The 20,079-nt window shown below is 42.9% G+C and overlaps 2 protein-coding genes across 3 annotated transcripts; one reads left to right on the top strand and one right to left on the bottom strand.

The window, feature by feature from the left end:
* Window positions 1–556: 556 nt before the first annotated feature.
* dffa (DNA fragmentation factor, alpha polypeptide) lies at window positions 557–7,443 on the top strand. The gene is made up of 6 exons (XM_056422965.1): window positions 557–1,142; window positions 2,299–2,457; window positions 2,553–2,707; window positions 4,775–4,979; window positions 5,647–5,771; window positions 6,125–7,443. The coding sequence occupies exons 1-6, from the start codon at window positions 1,049–1,051 to the stop codon at window positions 6,299–6,301; spliced, it is 915 nt and encodes a 304-aa protein (XP_056278940.1). The 5' UTR covers window positions 557–1,048; the 3' UTR covers window positions 6,302–7,443.
* Window positions 7,444–9,498: 2,055 nt separating this feature from the next.
* On the bottom strand, window positions 9,499–13,118 carry masp2 (MBL associated serine protease 2). Of its 2 annotated transcripts, none has more exons than XM_056422966.1 (6): window positions 13,034–13,118; window positions 12,737–12,959; window positions 12,476–12,653; window positions 11,872–12,003; window positions 10,185–10,381; window positions 9,499–10,005 (listed from the first exon to the last, which is right to left on the bottom strand). In XM_056422966.1, exons 1-6 carry the CDS (start codon window positions 13,039–13,041, stop codon window positions 9,844–9,846), a joined length of 900 nt encoding a protein of 299 aa, XP_056278941.1. In that variant the 5' UTR covers window positions 13,042–13,118; the 3' UTR covers window positions 9,499–9,843. The 2 variants fall into 2 exon arrangements, with proteins under 2 accessions (XP_056278941.1, XP_056278942.1); XM_056422967.1 differs by having other exon boundaries at window positions 11,872–11,930; window positions 12,550–12,653.
* Window positions 13,119–20,079: the final 6,961 nt, after the last annotated feature.

Genomic DNA, 20,079 nt, shown 5'->3' with positions numbered 1-20,079 from the left:
ACACTTAAACGTTTTCGGTATGTAAACTGCTGAGTTGTTTTGATGGCTGTGGTATGGGTGGAACAAATGCTAACCAAACTAAATTCTAGTCTGTAGTGACTCAGTCTCTTGTGAGTCAAGTCTTAAGTCAGGTGCCTCCAGTAACTGTCAGGATCTGTCCCAAATAATGGCAATACATCCCATTAATAAAACAAGGCGCAGCACATTCATGTGGGTTCCTGGACATTTATATTCAAACTAAGTGGGTATTGTGAGAAATAGGAAAGGAAATAGAACAAGAGAAGGTAGGTAAGGTAGGACACAGTGTCCTAATCTGAGTGGTACACGTCCCAGTCTCTGTGAACACAAGTACCAGGTACAAGGCCTACTGTTAGTTGCGAGAAATATTCAGAAATTGAGAGAGAAGACTGGAGTAATAAATAAATACAAAAGCTGGCATGCGGACTGTTTAGGTTAAGTTCCTCCAGGAGATGGCAGTAATGCAATGGGAATGCAAAATGCCCGTAAAGCTCCAAGAAGAAGAAGAAGAAGAAGGAGTAGAAGACGAAGAAGACGAAAAAGAAGCGACCCCGGCGGCAGTGTTGCCAGGTCCGCGATTTCCCCGCGGAATTGGGCTACTTTTGAAGTGTTGCCGCGGGTTGAATTTTTTTGTCCGCTGGTTCGGGTAGACCTATTTTGCATGCAAATACATGAATATCTTTAAATAAAAATCCATATTTTAAATGAAATAATTTATTTATACCCAAATCCTACCAAACTGACTCCAGATCAGCACGTACACACATGGACATGGGACACGCCCACATACACACACTTTAAAAGCAGTGTATATGGTTTGGCACGGGCATATTTTGAGTTCTGATATTGGGCTGGTTTTTGGGTTGGTTTTATTGGCCATTGGGCTGGTTTTGTCACACAGACCTGGCAACCCTGCCCGGCGGTTCCGCGTTGAGTCTGCTGGTCGGTGAGAACTACAGTTTCGGGGCTTGCCAGTGTAAAGTTAAGAGAAACGAGGTAAACATAGCCGTTCATCCACATAAAGCCGAGAATGACAGTCAGGAAACCGTGTAAGGTGTGCAACTTCACACGACAGAAATCGTACGGGTTGGCAGTTCCCTCCTTAGCTGATCTGAAGATGAAAGGTGAGTTGTATTCGAACAACTTTAACTCGTAAACATGTCTAAATGTAAGATCTATCTGACACTGTGTTCGTGCGTCTCGCGCGGCTTGCTTTGGTCTGCGTGTTTTTAAAAGGCGTTAATTAAGGCAGCTGGTGAAACGCAGACGTCATGATGAACAGGGATGTTTATCGCCGTTGTCAGCCGCTATCGTCGCCGCCGTTCGGGGTTTTTCCTCCCGGCTTAAAAATCACGCTCACGAGCCGAGCAACGTTTCCACCGTGTTCCAACTTGCAGGAGCTTCACCTGAGCGGTCGGGACAGATCTCCTCCTGCCCCGCTCATACCGAGCATGCTCGTCAGCAGGCGTTGCCCGGATCAACGCTCACTGTATGAACTCTTAGGGAACCTATAACACACAAACCATCACATCTCTGACGTGTAGATTGAGTTTTGGTCTGGATTAAGTCATGAAACTGCAGATGACGCAACACCTTTAAAACTTAAATTGTTTAATTCACCTTTTTATACAAAGTTATACATTAGAACCACATGTGTTATAGGCAGTACTGAATTACATATTTATATATGTCCATTTAAAATGGTCACAGACCAGTACATAAATACAATAAAAACAAAAATGTAATGCCAGCACTCTGTGAAGAAGATCCGTCCCCTATGTGTATATGAGGCTCATTGCATGCTCAGGAAAACACAACAGCTCTTAGTTTCCCCATAAATCCTACAGTGTTGATTTCAACTTGGTGGTTATCAAAACCACCAAGTTGAATCCATAAAAAGCTTTAATTTCTATCACCAGGATGCTTCACATATGGATTGACAGTAAAGGTTCAGTGGGGATCCACCAGACACATTATGGGTTTGTCATTGACACAGAATGGTACGGATGACAGAGGGACTTAGCAGCATAACCACTCGACAGCATTGACCAGTAGAAACCACTGTAATGAACGAGGTGATGGCCCGGATGGATAGCCATCACAGAACTCTTTGCAGGAATGATCGCGTGGTTATAAGCGTATACAACTTGGGGACTGATTGCCCGGATTGTTGCTATGAATATATGGCGAAAGAGTATCAAAGTGTTCTGTGGTACTTATGAGCAAAGGATATTTACCAAATATCTGAACAAATCTGTCATTTCTCTATTCTTCCTACAGGAAGTGAGTTTTTTGGGTTCAGTCCGAGTCAGCCCGTCACAGTGGTCCTGGAGAATGATGGAACGATAGTAGACGATCAAGCCTACTTTTTGTGTTTACCTCTAAACACAAAGTTCATGTTGTTGCATGAAAAAGAGACATGGTCACCAGTTCGCAGGGGTAAGAAGTTGTACTGAGATTTTTCTCCAGTCCATTTCTCATTGTACAATGAAAGGCAGGTCCATGTTCAGGTAGTAATTTACTTGTCACTGTAGTGGATGGTGGCACGGCCTGGTTGGCCAGAGATTCTCTGGTGCTGGAGGCTGATACTGTGGACTCCTCCAGTGCTGCAGCACCCTGGCTGAACCTGGCTCAGCAGCTGAAGCAGGACCTGACCAGCATCATCCTCATGTCGGATGCAGACTTACAGGTACTAGTACCTTTCCTTCGGTTCAACAACTTTGTTTGCGGTTGTGTTTATCCCAGCATGCACTTTGAAGAAAACAGGATAATAGTACTTGGAAAAAACACTTTCCTCAGTGGTTACCATCAGCTTTTTAATCTGTGTCCTTTTAAAAGGATAAGCCTGGCAACATTCTGCATCCTTATCGTCGGCCAACGTCATGGACAAATACTCCAGATTGCTCTTGCTAAGATCTATTATCTGTGTGATGAATGGCTAATATAGCAAATTCCTTTTTGCCATCATCAAACAAACCCAAGCACTGTGACATGGAGGGAGTCTGTGCACGAGATTTATTTTAAATAAAATGTATAAAAAAAAGATCAACACAAAATAAGTGTGTGAAGATCAGCATTGAAAGCGGTGCATGGATGTCTTGTCATGTGTACTGTGGAGGTGTTGAAGGTAAAAAACCAGAGGAACAATTATTCTGGGTGAAAGGAGTACGAGCACAGAGGCCAGCAATAACAATAGTGCTTTGGTTAGCACCTGGAATGTCCATGTGCCAACCTAAATGGCATTCCCAAAGGTCTCTATAAAAGAAAAGCTAACTAGCCAACCAAATCATCCCCAGACGAATATATCAACAAAACACAGCATGTCTGTAGCACTTACCAAAGCTGCCAAATTGCAGGCATTGAAGACAACCTCCTTACAGCCCATAATCTAGTTCCTCCCCTACCAACCTAAATTATACCATCAACATAAGCATCTTCACATATGCCATGCCCGCAGCAAGTTAACGACCAGACAAAGCACAGCTTTATTTCATTCTCAAAGCCACGCGACAGTATGTTTCCAGTTACAAGCCAATAAGACGAAAGAACACACAAATACATGTACTAAACACGTGTAATGGGGAACTCAAAGAGCCACCACAGAGCCCTGGAACAACACTTACTGGCTAAGTAGTCTCAACCGCGGCCTTCAGACAGATACTGGTTGTTGGTGTTCATGCGAATATTCCACCAGAACAAAAAAGGCGAAACAAACACAAAACTGGCAATCCTCTGGAAACCAAGGAAAGGCACCAAAGAGATGTCCTCACCAATGTTTACCAACACTCCAAGTGAAAACCACAACCGGGTTGGTTTCCTGTGGCGATGAAGCACTTTCAGCCTCCAAAGGTGATGCATGGCTTCTACAAACTCTAATAGGACTATCTTCCCCAGCTACATGCACAGCTATTGACCATAACATTTTAAACTAGAACGGGCACTCGGTAGAGCGCATACCTTCGCATATAACAAGATTGGGCATTGAACTATGAACATTTTGGCATTAGTTGCATGCCAATTGGATATAAATTGGTAAAAAGAAGATTTTGACCTTTTCATGACGTTGACCCGATCGATCCCAAAATCTAATCAAATGGTCCCCCGATAATAACCAATCATCCCACCAAATTTCATGCGATTCGGTTTAATACTTTTTGACTTATGCAAATAACACTCACGCACGCATACAAATACACGGCGATCAAAACATTACCTTCCGTATTTTCAATGCGAAGGAAACAAAAGGGTTACTGCCCGTAAATACACTCCATTGGGGTCTGAAATGAAGTCGTTTTCTCAGCTGCCAGTGCGGCAGGACACTCAACATTTCTACGGGGCACGGGGGAATTATCGATGCTTTTGAAAATTATATCACTCATTTTAAAGATGAGAACATATTTGGTCACAGACGGTGGAGGGAAGTCACACAAAGTACCGAGAGAAGGACAAACACATTCGTGGTTTTGGTCCTTTTTAATAGGATTGGTTGACAATAAGAAACACATTTAGTGACGACAGCCTAAAGCTAAAATAGGCGCGGTTTACCTTTTGGGCATCTTAATTACTTATACATGTCATTCAAGTTTATTCGGGCTTTGAAAAAGCAAAAGGCAAACGCGAGCAATCTCTAATGGAAAATATAACAATCTTTTAGCTTCGAAGTTGATTCCCTCCCCGTTTGCTCCCAGTATTTAGTTGTTGCTGTTAGGCACCACATAGTGTAGTGTTCAAAGAGAGCGTATTGTTGCTGTTCCAGACCTTGGTGGATGCCCCGTGCCTCGAGCTGGCCTCCGCTCTGGGCTTCCAGAAGAAGAGGGCCGAGGACCTGCAGGAGACCCTGCAGAGGGTTTTGGACAGGCGAGAGGAGGAGAGGCAGTCCAAGGAGTTGCTCCAGCTCTACCTCAAAGCTGCAGAGAAAGACGACGCACAGCAGGAAGACACAAGCCCGCCCGGAAAGGAAGGTATGGCATGGTGTGGTGTTTTTTTATTTTTTATTTAGAAACGGTTCTAAATAATATTGGACACTTCTTTCTTGGTTTACCCTCCCTTTTTTTCGCGAATTGTTTTAGATCTTTATTGTATTGCTTGGAGGGTATTTGCTAATGTTTGACGTTAAAAGTCTTTAAGTCTATCCTATGAGTTCAACATTCAGCAACAAATAATCAATATTAACCTTTAATTGTGGGCCGAACAAGCAGAAAGGTAATAACTTCTTGCAGACAATGCTCAGGGCAATAGCTGGCCAACCCGTAAGCAGAATAAAGAAATTGTTTAAATTCTTTATATATGTATTATTTTTAAGGGCGCTATTTGTATTCGTGATCTACATCGATGTTCACATCCTTTAGTTTCTGTATTTGCATTGTGCATGTAGTCATGACAAGATAATGATTTAAATTATAAACAACACTCAATTGTAGTTTATTGTTCTTACCGTGTTATCTTTCTGTCTATTCCCTTGGGTGCTTTATAAAATCTCTTCTCATAGGGGAAGAGTGGTGCTTGTGCCTTTTGGCCACTAGGTGGAAACATTGTTGCTGCTGAGTAGTCCCACCTCTTGTTGAGATCTGTTGTAACTACCCTTGTACAACAAATGATCCTGAAGGAGAATCCATTTTAATGTGTCAGGGGCTGGAAAAGAGGAGGTTGATGGAGTGGAGGTGGACTCTGCATCCGGATTCATGTCCCGGACACTGATGGTCCTTAAAGGCAAAACAAGCCCAGAGACAAGACTCTCCACTGAGGATCTGCAGGTAACCCACTCACACCTCAGCACTTCTGCAGTTAACGCTATAACATACCCCATCGAGTCTAATAAGCAGCTGAGAAAATGATAACGCAATTATGGAAAACTGCAAGTCCCGACACGGCACATGTGTAGTTTTTTTGAGTGACTCTGTTGTGTAATCCAAAGGGCAATAAAGTGTTAGATTTTGCTCACCTGCCTTTGCATGCACAAAGAGATCAATTTATGTCAGGGCTGTCTGATTGGATTGGTTTTGTACGTCCGTCTAAAACCCAACAATCTAAAATGATAGGTCCGTATAAAGTCCTGCCTGTTCACATTGCACTGTTTTGAAATGACGCCTCTTCCCTGTCTCTACAGCTGGTTGTGACCAGAGGAGTGGAAGCTATGGAGCGTGTGCTGGGCTGGGACCGAATGAGGACTTCTGCGCTGCTGAAGGCCTGCGAAGCCGAGCTGACCGGACGTCTCCAGCAGGTTCAGGCCGTGCAGTCCATCAGGAGCAACACGCAGCTGGACAGCAGCCGGCAGTCCAGTTAGCAGAGCGCGGAGGAGGGCCTAGAACCGCCATCCCCCCGAGGCTTCACCTGAGAAGAGACTGATAAGAATTCTCACCGCCTGCCTCAGGGTCAGAGGAATGGGATTCACCTTGTGTTAATAATAGTATCCATAATGCTGGAATGCATGAATGTTTATGATGTTGCCGTTTGCATAATTTTGTAGAACCCGGGAACCACTTGCTGTTTGCCTCCCAGAGGAAGCGGAGTCATGTGCTCAAGTTCTGTTTATCAAAGACAAGCTGGCGTAAACCACTGGCATCAACTTCCTATCTGGTATCGTATTTTGGAGAGTGTCACGCTGTGGAAATAATCGCAGATAAACACATTCCTGTGAAAAGCAACACATTTTGGGAAACAGGCCCGTTTCGCTTTCATGTGGAGAGTTGGCTCAGGCGGTCGACACCATCACTCTCCGAATGCCAGATCGCTTAGTTCAGCGTAACATCTGGACACTGGGAAACGGCTAGCTAGAACCAGGCCCCGGGTCAACTCGATGACCAGACTGCAGCTCATTATACCCCGACTGGTGGGTTTTGGACATCATTTGTGTGATTTTTAAAACGATGAGATGAAGGGCCCTTGGCGTCTGTTGCCTTCAGAGCCGGGCTCGTTGTTTCCCACTGTTCCCAGTCTGTTTGCTCTGCTGACGGCAGCTTCTCTAGTTGATCTGCATGACCGTGGTATCAAAGCGCTCGTCCAAAGATGTGGAATTATTGCTTTAAGGTTTTATATATTGCTACGGTTGAATGAACTTCCCAGTGGTATTGTTTACATTCCCCCCCCCCCCCCCCCCCGACCCTATTCACTGCTGATTTTAGACAGAAATTGTGCACTGTATTTTATTGTCGAGTAAATATAATTATTAGTTAAGAAATATGCTTTAAACTTGCTGGAGGGGCTGAATGTATTGCTTTATGTCTGAAAAGAATGTACGTGCTTTCACAGAAATTACTTTTATATGGGATATTTTGGGAAGTTTACAGTAGCGTTGTGTTATTAGCTGGCAGATTTTACCGTTTTCTTTGTCAGTTTTAAGGGCCACTAATTTGTGATGAAAATAAACCGGTCCCCCTTCAGGGAGCATCAACATGTTCTTTTGTAAATAAACTACACTAGCCTATATGTGGCATGATCCTTATCCATGTTGTACCACCAGTCGTCATGCATGTGCGCCTTGCTGTGAAATGTCATCGTTACCTGATGTGTGAACAAATCTCTGCATACAATACAAAGAATGCTAGAAATACCAAATATGATGAGCACAGGAACTCTCCACTCGACCGACACTAGAGGAACTACACTGCGGTAGACTGACGTGCAGACAGGAACTTTGGTCGAGAAATGTATTACTCAACCAAATATATTTGTGTAAAAACTTGATTTTAATGGGGTGCGCGGACTAATTTATCATTCTAACAATAACGGGTATGACAGGATAAGATGTATCTTAGCTTCACACAGGGAAGCTTCACTGAGCACGTTATGGGAAAGAATGACAGCTTAATCTTTGAGTTGCAATGACCCAATATTTCTGGATGAGAGCTCATTTCAGGCCATCTATTATAAAGGGTTATGTGTCAGTGTTGTGGTTGTGTGATGTAAGATGGTGTGTCCAATGTGTGCAGGTCTGTGACTCAAAGGTCACGTCGAAGAGAACCTTTGTCGTGCCTGTCGTCTCATCATCGGTCTGTTGGGCAGTGATCGCGAATGATGGATGAATTTGCAGAGGGATCCGATTCCTGTGTTGCCGTGAGATTGAGATGACACCACTGGCTTGTACTCGTATTTAATATTCATCGAGGTCTCCTATTTACTCCGTTTGGCTTCGTCTTTACGTGGTTTCACCTAAAGTGAGCAGTCCCTTTGGCGTTGCATAACCCTGTCAGAATTGCCACGTGTCACTTCTCCAGTGCATTCACACTCTATTTAATTTAAACACGCACGCCATATGTTGAAAAGGAATTTATATACGAGCGTACATTGATTAATTTACGGTGCCTTTTCTAAACATGTTGAATGGTGGTCGGAAGAATTTTCTAAATTCAACGAGCCCTCAAGCTAGTGCCAGTTCTCTTGTCCTTTTATTATTATGATGGATTTTTCATTAGACTTCATTTAAAGCCACATTAAGTGTTGGGCTCAAAGATAGGAGATGTTTTTTGGAAGAATAACATTTAGATTCCAAAAAATACTGATTAAGAAATATGAATTGTTCTTCCCTTTACATCTCTCCTCACACATAATCTAAGCCTATGGCTGCATGCTGGTTAACAGTTGGTTAATGGGTTTCAGGGTGTGCGTGAATTCTTTTGGAGTTGGATCCAACTAGCTGAACAGTTGAAAGTGAGTGGGCTATTGAGCATTTGTCACACTGTCTTGGTGGATTAGATTAGATTATCAGTTGACTGCTCAGGCAACAACTGCAGGTTTGCTCTGTAAGCACCGAGTTGCCCTGAGGACTTTCTGGCTCCGTCATGCTGGAAACACACATCCCACCGGTCAGATGACTTTCAGAGAACACATGTCCACCGGAGGCCTTGTGGGGTTGCAAATGCCAAGGTGATGTATGTGTTAGGTCGTACCTTGCCTTGCTAAATTGTGTTGGCTTTCAAAGTACAACGCATGGAGCAGTTCAGTCAAAGTTAATTTAATGAGGTTTAAAAAAAATAAAAAAATGGACTTATTCCACGAAACAGGAAAAAACAAAAGATCCCTGGATGTAACGCTGGATATAAATCAACACCGGTGTGTTTGTTTCTCACGTCCACACATTCGCTCTTTGGCCCCACTTGTGGGCCACAGATGGAGGAAATATTAGTGAGTGAAGGCAAAGGTGTCAAATGAGAGGCAATTTCATGCTGTAGAACCCTGTAATGACTGTTTTGATAGTGGAGCAGAGCTGGGATTGCGGAGAACAAGCTGCATAATGTATGAAGGTTAAACAACAAACATTCACCATTTCTTAGACCAGTCTGACTGACTTCCAGAATACTGCAGAGAATTAATCTGCCAGAGCATTAAAGAAGCAGAACAGTTTGCATTAAGCTACCCTGCTTTGAGGAATACCCACTCTTGGTTTAATTAAAATACTCTTCTGAAAGATATGGCTTCAGGTTCTATGTTATGGTCACATAATGGACTTTTTATTTTTGTCTTGTGTAAAATAATAAGTTAAAGTGTCCTTTGAGTTATGCTTTAATTCACACATAACAAAACAATGAAACACCGAATACAAAAAGTGATTAAAAGGGGATCGTGCTTTTTTTCTGAGATTATGGCAGCATCACCAGACAAAGAAAAAAAACAATCAGATAAAAACTAGATTAGAAATGAAATGCAACCAATGAATAATTTTGTAATGTCATAACAAGGTAGCATTACAATAATTATTCTGCAAGCCTCGTGCCCAAATATAATATCCAATCTTCCTCGTGGTTGTGTTAAATTGCTACGTAAAAAGCCACTATGTCAAATGTTCAGATAGCGTATTAGTACACAAACAATGCTCACGTCAACAAGCCATCAGGATTCAGCCTCGATACTGGTGTACATGATTTTCCATCCCTTGTTTTTCCCACTAGGGTCGGATCTAAACGCAACATGCACTTGGTAACTTGCTGTGTCGATGCGACCTGGTGGCACTGATCCACAGAAGGGCCCATACTCTTGTCCAGATGTTGAAATCTTGTAAAAGGAGAAGATCAAATAAGACAATTCATTAAATGCCTAACTGATTTATGTCTAGACAAAATTATGCAGGAAACGGCATGGCCGTATATAGTATGTCACCCGAGGAGGACAAGTCTGTAATAAACTGCCTCTTCAGGCATGAGGAGGAATACATTGCTCGTCACATGACTTACCTTCAACATGTCATATGGACAAGGGACATCTGAGTGTCCCTCGATGTCAAAGGGTTCCAGGAAGTGCAGAATTATTCTGGAGCCCTCCTGCAGACGGATGGTGTGGTCACACTGGCTCATGGGTGGGTAGGGCCTCGGGTAGCCCGGACTGGTCAGGACCCCCGATGGCGAGGTCAACAGCTGGCTGTGGCACGGCACTGTGGGGAAGACTCACACACTGATTGGAATCCCACGTGAACATTTTGAGGCATTGTCGTATCTTCTCGTCGACCGGAGTATGTTGAAGAAAATGATGATGAAGATGGAACTTCGAGAGACTCGGCACTTAATAAGAACATAAAGTTCATTCTTAAAAATACAGGTCAAAAACAGACGCCTAGAACGACTGGAGACTTTCAGGAGCCGAATTAAGAAAATCTAACGATATGGCATTTTGCTACATGTTATATACGAGAAAAAAAAGAGGCGTTAATGTTAAAATCTATAGGCCAGCCACCTCAGTTGGGAGGGCTTTGAGTGGGCTTCTAGCCCCAGCCCCACATGATCACATTCCACACAACAGCCCCTCACCACAGAAACCGTGTGACCCTCTGGGCTCAGCACTTCCTCCGACCTACAGATTTTGATACCTGACATCTTGTGTAATGGAAATTACACGACAGCATGTTTTAGAAATCTTGTTTCGGTCCTCAGGACTGCTCTCACATGTTCATTTAAATGATTTTGTTCAATGATCTACCTGCAACAATGAGGTAGTGGCTATGAAAACGTTTTTGATGGAGAAGAATCCATGTCCTGTCAATTGAGAGATTTCCTGGCATCATAAATGATGGGATACATTTGGAGTGTCAGTGTGCAGACCGCTGTTACGGACAAAAACAAATGAGTATTGCAAAGAGGCTGAGTTCCTGCTCCTGTAATTCATATAATTAGTACAATCTTTTGACAGGTAATCATTTTTGACTATTCATTGCATGATTTGTTTTGTCACCCCATTTTCCTCTGGCAAAGAATAATAATTTAAGGCACACCAAATGGTAATTGTGATTAATTACCTGATGTCAGTACACTATTTATGCTTCACAGGTATACATTTTTTATGCCACTTTGAAGTTGATTTTCCCTTCGGAATCGACAGTAATTAACCTTGCCTCACACCAGCTGGCAAAGATCAACTACTTGATGCATCAGTGCGCCTTTTCAGTCTGAAACTATTTTTCAGAGGCCAGCTATGATAGAAGGAAATCCAATCTAATACTAAATCAACTGTGTGCCTTTTGTGAAATATCCCAAAATTGTTCCGCAATACAAATGCAAACAGCCTTGGTTTCCAATAAGTGTTATTATATGTTTACAACACAGCCATTTAAGCGTATTTGCATTCACACGTAGCATTTTTAGAAGCACTTTCAACACCCCAATACCTCATTGCTGTGGAATTAAACTAAAGTATGTCGAAGCCAAATACATCAAACAGAAGGCAATGCGCATTAATCTATTTGCTTCACTATATGTGGAGCTGAGCTGCAGCTTGAGAAACACCACAGACGTATTGACAGAGATCAATATATAGTCAAAAGCTGTGTGCCAAGCACTTCACACTGAACCTCGATACACAACTCTCTTGATTCACATTGTGCTCCTATGGACAGGCCTCTTGAGCGTTGGCCTGCATGGCTCTTCTTACCTGTGCAGGATCTTCTGTTGTCATGGAGAAGGTATCCTTGTCTGCACGTGCAGTAATATCTGCCGATGTAATTGTGGCAAAAATGATCACACACACTTTCCCCATCTATCTTGGACAGACACTCGTCGATGTCTGTTAGAGACAGAGAGGTTACAGAATTAATCTCCATACAGTAGATTGGTATGTTTCAACTTTGAAATTTTGTTGTAAATCCTAAATGTGCCTCAACTCTACTTTGCACCTTTCAAGAGTGTGTGTCATCACAGCGCTTACAAGTCAAGCAAGAAGGAGCCTGGAGGAGTCTGGTTCAATGTAAACAACGTAAACAACTTTTACTTTTTGAAAGAAAAGTTTGAGGTATTATTTGCATGAAAACAGGCATGAACTCTTAAATCCCAAAAGTAACTGATTGATGAAAATGACATGAAAATCATCTGGGAGGCGAGTACCAGGTGGTGTGTGAATGTAAAACATTAGTGTGTATACCTGTGATTATATAACCCTGCTCTTATTTTGCTCTGAACTCCCTTAGACACTGCTTCATGCAATTACAGCCACCAAAAACAATGTCTGCCTTTTGGCAACACATGTCAATATTCGTCACCTTCCGCCTTGTAAAATGCTCGGAAGCCTGTGAATCGTCCCTCGTTAGAGTAGTCGCTCCTAAAGATCACTGACATGAGGTTCCCGGCTGAGAGGATGATGGTGTTCCTCGGGGTGCTGTCATGGTGCTTCTCTTCCTCGCCACAGAACCGCACGGTTTCATTCCCCTCAGCCAACACCTGACAAGGTCAGAGGCCTTTTAGTTAGTAAGCTACGGACTCCAGTGCAGATCCTGGGAGTTGGAGTTTCTCCAGCATGTTACCTGGATGTAGTCATAGTCACACTGGTTTGAGGGTTCCATGCTGAAGTGGCTGAAGTAGAGTTTGACCCTGTGGCCATCCGGGACGGTGATGTTCCACACTCTGAGCTGGTTGTCAGGGTATGGCTGGGGGTAGTTGGGGGAGGTGAAGCTGCCATATAGCCCTGTCATTTCCACACTCAGTGAGACGTGGAGGAGGGAAAATAGGGCAAGTACACAGCACCCACTGGGCAAAATTAGGTGTGATGGCAGCAGTTTTACGGATTATTCTGCATAAATTAAATGCTAACTGACACTCACCTGGTCATGTTGGCTTCACAGTCCCCAGGTATTTTGCTCGTTTTGGAACGGTTCAAACCTCCAGTGATCCGAAGGTAAGTGAACTCTGCTGCCGACATTTAGGTAAACAAAGGGAGACAAGCACATGATCAGTTTGTCCTCGTTCCCCCCACGGCCGCTGAAAGCTATCAAACTGATGAGTGCCAGAATAATTTATATCAATTTTATTCTGTTTCAATATAAATATCACCTTATATCAGTTTTTTTCACATGATAAAATATTATTTATATGCATATGACAACTATACTATTCCCTTGAGATTAATTGTATTCACCAAAAACAGGGAGGAAACCGACATGAGATGGATGTCTAAATGAAATCTGAGAAAACACATGCATAATTTAGCATCCCTTTCTATAGTTTTTCTCACCTTTGATTGGTTTACTGCAGAGGTACTCAACAGGTGGCGGACGCTTATTTTGTGGCCCCCGACATGCCTGTTTTTTAAAATAAAAAAATAAAAAATTTTAACAATTTTTGTTATTTTTGTTATACATTTTTATTAATCCCCAAGGGGAAATTAGTTCTCTGCATTTAACCCATCCTTAGTTATTAAGGAGCGGTGGGCTGCGGTGAAGCGCCCGGGAAGCAACTGGGGGTTCAGTGCCTTGCTCAAGGACACTTCGACTTGCAACTAATGGGGAGAGCGGTGATCGAACCGACAACCTTGCGGTTGAAGGACGGCCCTCTTACCCCACTGAGCTACAGCCGCCCCAAAATAAATGCATAATAATTATAATTAGCCAACCAAAATCGTGTGAAAATTATTGTAGTGCGCCTTTAATTTAAGTTCCCGCCTTTTTATCGCGCCAGCTCATCTGTTAAAATATTTTGCACCTTAATTAATGATGGCGACAAAGAAAAGGAAAGTGGATGACGAAAACAGGGTTTTCAACTCTGCATGGAAAAGTGAATTTGCTTTTGCGGAGATACACGGGAAACCAATGTGTCTCAAAGCGAGCGAATTTACAACGCCATCACGAACAGCTTCACCCGGAGTTTAAAGATGCCTATCCACCTGGCAGTGACCTGAGGAGAAACAAAATACAAACGTTGCTCAGTGGGTTTCAAGCCCAGCAATCCATGTTCCGCAGCATTGTTAAAAGCAGCGACAACGTTACAGAGGCCTCGCTCAACATCGCCTGGAATATTGCGAAAGCCAAGAAGCCAGCTACAGAGGGAGAATTTCTTAAAAATACATTTGCAGACTGTGCGGAATCACTGTTTTCGGAATTTAACAACAAGGACGACATCATCAGACAAATCTCAAAGCTGCAGTTGTCTGATTCTACCGTGACCAGGAGAGTGGAAGTCATTTCAGACGATCTTTTATCAAAGTTGCTAAAAGACATTGAAAGTGCCGAGTACTTTAGTCTAGCATTCGATGAATCCACCGACCGCACAGACATCGCGCAGCTTCTAGTCTGGGTGCGCTTTCTCAAAGGGGACACATTTGCCGAGGAAATGCTGGCTTTGCTACCGCTAATAGGGCAAACACGGGGAGAGGATATGTATTCTGCAATGATGAGCTTTTTTCATAGACCAGGCAAAAACATCAACTTAAAAAAGCTGGTTTCTCTGACTACTGATGGGGCTCCTTCCATGGTAGGAAAGGAGAAAGGATTAATTGCTTTGCTCAGAAAAGATCCTGAAACGCCGGACTTCTTCTCATATCACTGCATTTTGCATCAAGAGCAATTGTGCAGCAAGCTGAGAGGTGGAGAGCTCAAAGTGACAATGGACTCTGTGACACGAACAGTCAATTTTATTCTTGCACACGCATTGAAACACAGACAGTTCCGTTCCTTGGTCCAAGAGTTTGAAAGTGCACACACTGACTTGGCGATGCATGCGGAGGTCAGGTGGCTTAGTCGCGGAAAGGTCCTCGATCGCTTCATGGAGCTGCTACCAGCTGTGCGCATATTTTTGGAAGAGAGTGGCCGACGTGATTTACTGGCACCCCTGGAAGATGACACATTCATGCACAACACCGCTTTTCTGACTGATATAACGCGTCACTTGAATTCACTCAATCTTAAGCTTCAAGGAAAACAAAAGGTTCTGCCGATGATGATGAATGATGTGGCTGCATTTGAAACCAAACTGAGCCTGTTTGCGCAGCAGCTTGAGGTAGGAAATTTCACACACTTTCCTGTTCTACAGGCCCAAGTGTCACAACCAGGTTCATTTTCACCCACCCCTTACTGCGCCTACCTCATGGAATTGAAAGAGGAGTTTTCCTCCCGGTTCGCGGACGTTAAATCCTTGGAACCCGTGCTGGCATTCACAGAGAATCCCTTTGCTTGTGACGTACAGGCTACTTCAGTCTCAGTCACATCTGGGCAATTTGGAGTCGAAAGGGCTGCGTTTGAGGAACAACTCATAGAGCTGCAGCACAACAACATCCTCAAAGAAAGACACAAGGAGGAGAGCATTGACACATTCTGGATATCCTGTGTTCTGAGGAACACATACCCTGCATTAATCCTGTGTGCTCAGAAAATCCTGACCTGCTTTGGATCTACTTATGTGTGAAAGCTCCTTCTCTGCCATGGGAATAATAAAATCAAAGCAGCGTTCCCGTCTAACTGACAGACATTTGGCAGACTATCTCAGAGCAGCTACAACTGAGAAACAACCGGATCTGAAAGGACTTGTGAAAAGAATGCACACTCAGAGCTCTCACTAGGAATAAGTAAACAGTTGTTTGTTATATTGTTATTGTTATTAATATTTGTGAAATGCAGACTCAGAGCTCTCAATAGGAAAAGTAGCAATTGTAAACTTTATCAATGTCATCAATGCAAAGCTATTCATTCCAGTGTTAATAAAACATCAGCTTGACCAACACTTGTCATCCTTTGGAAAAGCAGTCGCTACACTACATTTGTTACCGAAATTGAGAATATTTGTTAAATATTCCATGATGCTTTGGAATGCATTAAAAATGACTAGCAAGACAGCATATTAAACAGCAGTAGTAAATACAGTGAATAAAATGGTACAAATATATGTTAATAATAATGTGTGGCCCTTTGCACCTGTTGTGGTTTAAATGTGGCCCTCTTGGCCTCCGAAGTTGAGTACCCCTGGTTTAATGTATTGATTTGGATTTTAGAATTTAGATTTTTAATTGAAGAATTACAAACAAAACACAGATGGACCTGTTTCAGACTTTATTGTGCTGTGAAACTTTGGAAAGGGATGCTGGTCAGATTAGACTCATGCTACTAATTATTACAGACCCGCTGTCATGATTATTCCGGAAAAATAATACACTGACTATACCCACAACATTTAGCATGAGGAGAGTGAAGAAGACCCAAACGCTACAGACAAGATCAGTTCAATGATTTCATGGTCACAAGGCCAGCAAGAGTCACAAACAGAACAAAGCCGTCACAAGAAAAGGGTTGAAGATGATGATGCACATGGCAACTTGACCGATGATGAAAGTGGGAACAGGTTAGAGGATAGCAAGGGTAGGTCAGCTGCATGGCCGATGATGAAAGTGGGAACGGGTGTGTAGATAGGCGGTGTGTCAAGTGAACAGAACTTGCAAGAACGTCTGAGGGCATCTCGAGGATGTTATGAGGTTCTGCGGATGGTCGGTCTGCGGAGCGAGAGGACCGGGCCTGGGGGCAAGGACCCTCAGTTCCTGTAGAAGTGTCCTTGGGCAAGATATCGACCCTAAGTTGCTCCCTATGGGCAGGCCAGCACCTTGAAGTGCAGCTCTTTCAACTGTGAAGAACAATAAAAGTAAAAGTAAAAAAGTAAAGGCGCTATATAAATGCTGTTCATTAACCATAATTACTGCAACAGGGTCAGCCGATGGTACATCAACAACAGAGTGAAGCAAACCAGATTGCATCATGTTGTTTTTTATTTGTTATTTCTACAAGTCTGTCAAATGGCAAATGTATGGTTAGACTTCATTGTAAAGGCTTTCACAGTGAGGGAATTGCAGAGTAATCATGTTGCCTGTTTTGATGGAATATTCATTTTGATGGTATTCTATAGTGATGTGGCCATTTCAGCAACATAATAAGCTCGTAATGACCAACACTTATTTTCCCTACGATAAAGCACTAATGGCTAGTATTTGAAGTGAATTACAATAATTATTCACATAAGCACGTGTTTTATCTCTTCGCAATTGAATGATGGAACTCTCGATAAATGGTGCCATAACCTTTTCCTTTTTGCCTGATTGTGAGCTGGCGGGACGTTGAGCCACTGTGGAGTCTGACGGCAGATGTTCTCCTCTTGGATATCATCCAGCTGCCACTCAGGTATTGATGCTCCAGCATAAATTACACCCTCTGACACGAGACAAAGCATTCCTGGAAACGCTTACTTCGTCATAAAAAAAGAACTGTTGATCATGATTACGCCGTTTATGTTCTATGCGTCGTTCAGACCCGGTATCTCATTTCCGTTGCCTCTGGGAGTGGGAGCTGTGAGGCTGTATTTCCATGGAACTCAGTGGGATCTTAGAGATGAGAATAGAGAATGATCCAGGGCTTTTTCAACCTTACCCTTCAAGGGGCTGCATCCCCCCTCATTACACGAAACCGCCTGATGAACTCCTTCCTTTTGGCCTCAAGTGCATTTTGCACCATTTCTTTCAACATATATCTTGCAGTATAACTACTGGGTAAAGAGAGATCTTCTCTATGTCCTGTTTTATAAATCGAATGGCATGTTGTTGTAACCCTCTGGTCATCTCACTTCGACTGGATGGACCAACACAGTCAGGAGTACTTCCTCTGCCACCCCTCGGGCACCGATACCGTGACGTTGACGGTTGATTGGGGAGATTTGATCTCGCTCTTCCTATATGCACTGCGAGCCACTCCGCTCATGTTGCTGGCCATACCTTGCGTTGCTGAAGAAGCACTGCGATGGGGGAAGGGCCTAGAGTGGGTCCTTGTGTAAAACATGTGTTGGTTTGAAACGCTTCTTTATTTTAAAGCATCATCGATGATAAATGGGCCAAAAATCCTACTGTGTAAACACAAAATGATCTCTGTAAGGCTATAGGGGTATATAGCTTTCTGAAAACCCCAAAAATGGTTTGTCGCAAAATGACTCACTGCAAGTGTCGTTCAGAAGAATGTCCCTGTCTGAAAGAAGTGTTTCAAGGTGAGCCTATCCCTAAATGTCTTTGAAACGTCAACTCTGTTGCTATTTTAAGTTGCAATGCAGCTGATCCTTCATAATGTTGTACTTGTTTGCTTTATTGACTGGAACAAATTTCTTTGGGTGGGTTAAGGTCTGTTTTCTGCTCTGCCATCTGTTCTAAAATGGAAAACCTAAGCTATCCCTCCAAATGCTGCAGCTACTGACAACAGCACCTTTTCCATTGTATGCTCAGCTGCCCGGCTTTATAACCTTTTCAGACTCTTTCCGAGGTCAAATCTTTCACATCCTTAGATTGTACTGTTGCTCTTTGGTCTGACAGCGTTCAATAATACAGGTGATAATAAAGGGGATAATGACACAATTAGCATATTAAAGCTTAAAGTTGAATCCTGAATTGTGGGTAGCAGTGTAATGTCTGAGGTGCTTGAGGCAATATTCTAGTTTACCAAAATGGAAAAATAAAAAAGTACTAATAGACACACATTAAAAAACAGAAAAAAATACACAATACAAAATTATATTTCAGAATAATATTGTGCCGCTCAGTTTGAACTTCTTCACGGGAAGTCAGCCTGTACGCCGTTTGTCATCATTGCCTGTTTGGACCAACCTGGAGCTGCTAATGGAACAACTGCGACATCACGACATCAGCCATGGGGATGGTACTGTGATATGGGGACATTTTCTGATTCGCAGCTGGGAGCCTTTTACTCAAATGAAAGTCACTGGGATGGATGAAATGATGAAATGCCTTTAGAAAAATGCCTGTTCCCTAATTCACTTTCAAGAAATGTCTCCAAAAATCATCACCTGGTGGCACCATCAATTCAAGCCTCGGGGCTTCGCTTCGCAGCTCCGACGGACGAGGAACGTTTTTTGGTAGATATCTGCTATTCCATCCAAAATGAGGAGAATGATGTGTGATGGATTTTCCCTTTAAAAAAGTGTGTTACTCAGAGAAGATGTTACCCAGAGAACTGCATTGACTGCTGTGTGTTTGTTGTTTTTGTTTGTTTTATATTTCTTCTCTGTATGTGAAAAGCTTCATGTAGCTGTGTCCTGTGTCATCTGAAGAGCTTTTATGTGACTCGAGCAACTCTGAATCCCATCCTCAGAGCACACACATTCAATATAAAGGCTTCAAGCTGCATATGAATATTGGGCTAAGTGTTGAACGTGTGCGTCATGACCAAAGTACATCTGCAAGACTAAACTCAGTGGTGTGTTTGTGCATGTACCAAAAATAATCTTCTCACACACACACGGAGCATGCACAACATGCAGAGACACAAGGCACAGGCTGTTTTGATTTCAGCATGATCAGATCTAGAACGTCCACGTAATATCCAAGACAGACGCTGTCCGCACAGAGCGGTTTCTCATGCTTGCTGTACCGAACATTAATGAAGCACTTCCTCATAGGAAGTCAGTCAGTCATGAAATGAAGAATAGGCCACCTGAGATCAAGTGAAAAGAAAAAAGGACAGTGGTTGTTTGTGCATCTGGAGAGTCAGAAAAGGCAGAGATAGAGATGCAGGAAGAGAGAGCGCTTCAAATCAATGTGACCAAGATGCTGCAAGGAAGAACATGTGAGAGATTTTGTCATTTTTGTTCTCATTTTGTGCGATTTACACATCCCTGTGGACATTTTGAGCTGGATAAAAAGTGATGCTAGCACACTTTATGAGTGTAAATACATCCTTCTGCCATTCTCATTCTTATCCTCTTCGTCCTTCATTGGCTGCACTCACAGTAGTCTCAACCACCCACATGCTGTAAACTGTAATTAAGGACTTGAATAAGTGGGGATGTGTCACTTTGGCTGAACACCGTGAAACAATGTAGAGTTAATCCACTGTAA

The sequence above is a fragment of the Pseudoliparis swirei genome, chromosome 9 (assembly GCF_029220125.1).
Source record: "Pseudoliparis swirei isolate HS2019 ecotype Mariana Trench chromosome 9, NWPU_hadal_v1, whole genome shotgun sequence".
Lineage (NCBI taxonomy): Eukaryota > Metazoa > Chordata > Actinopteri > Perciformes > Liparidae > Pseudoliparis > Pseudoliparis swirei.
Note: the sequence above shows the minus strand (reverse complement) of the source record. Positions and strands in the feature narration are given on the sequence as shown.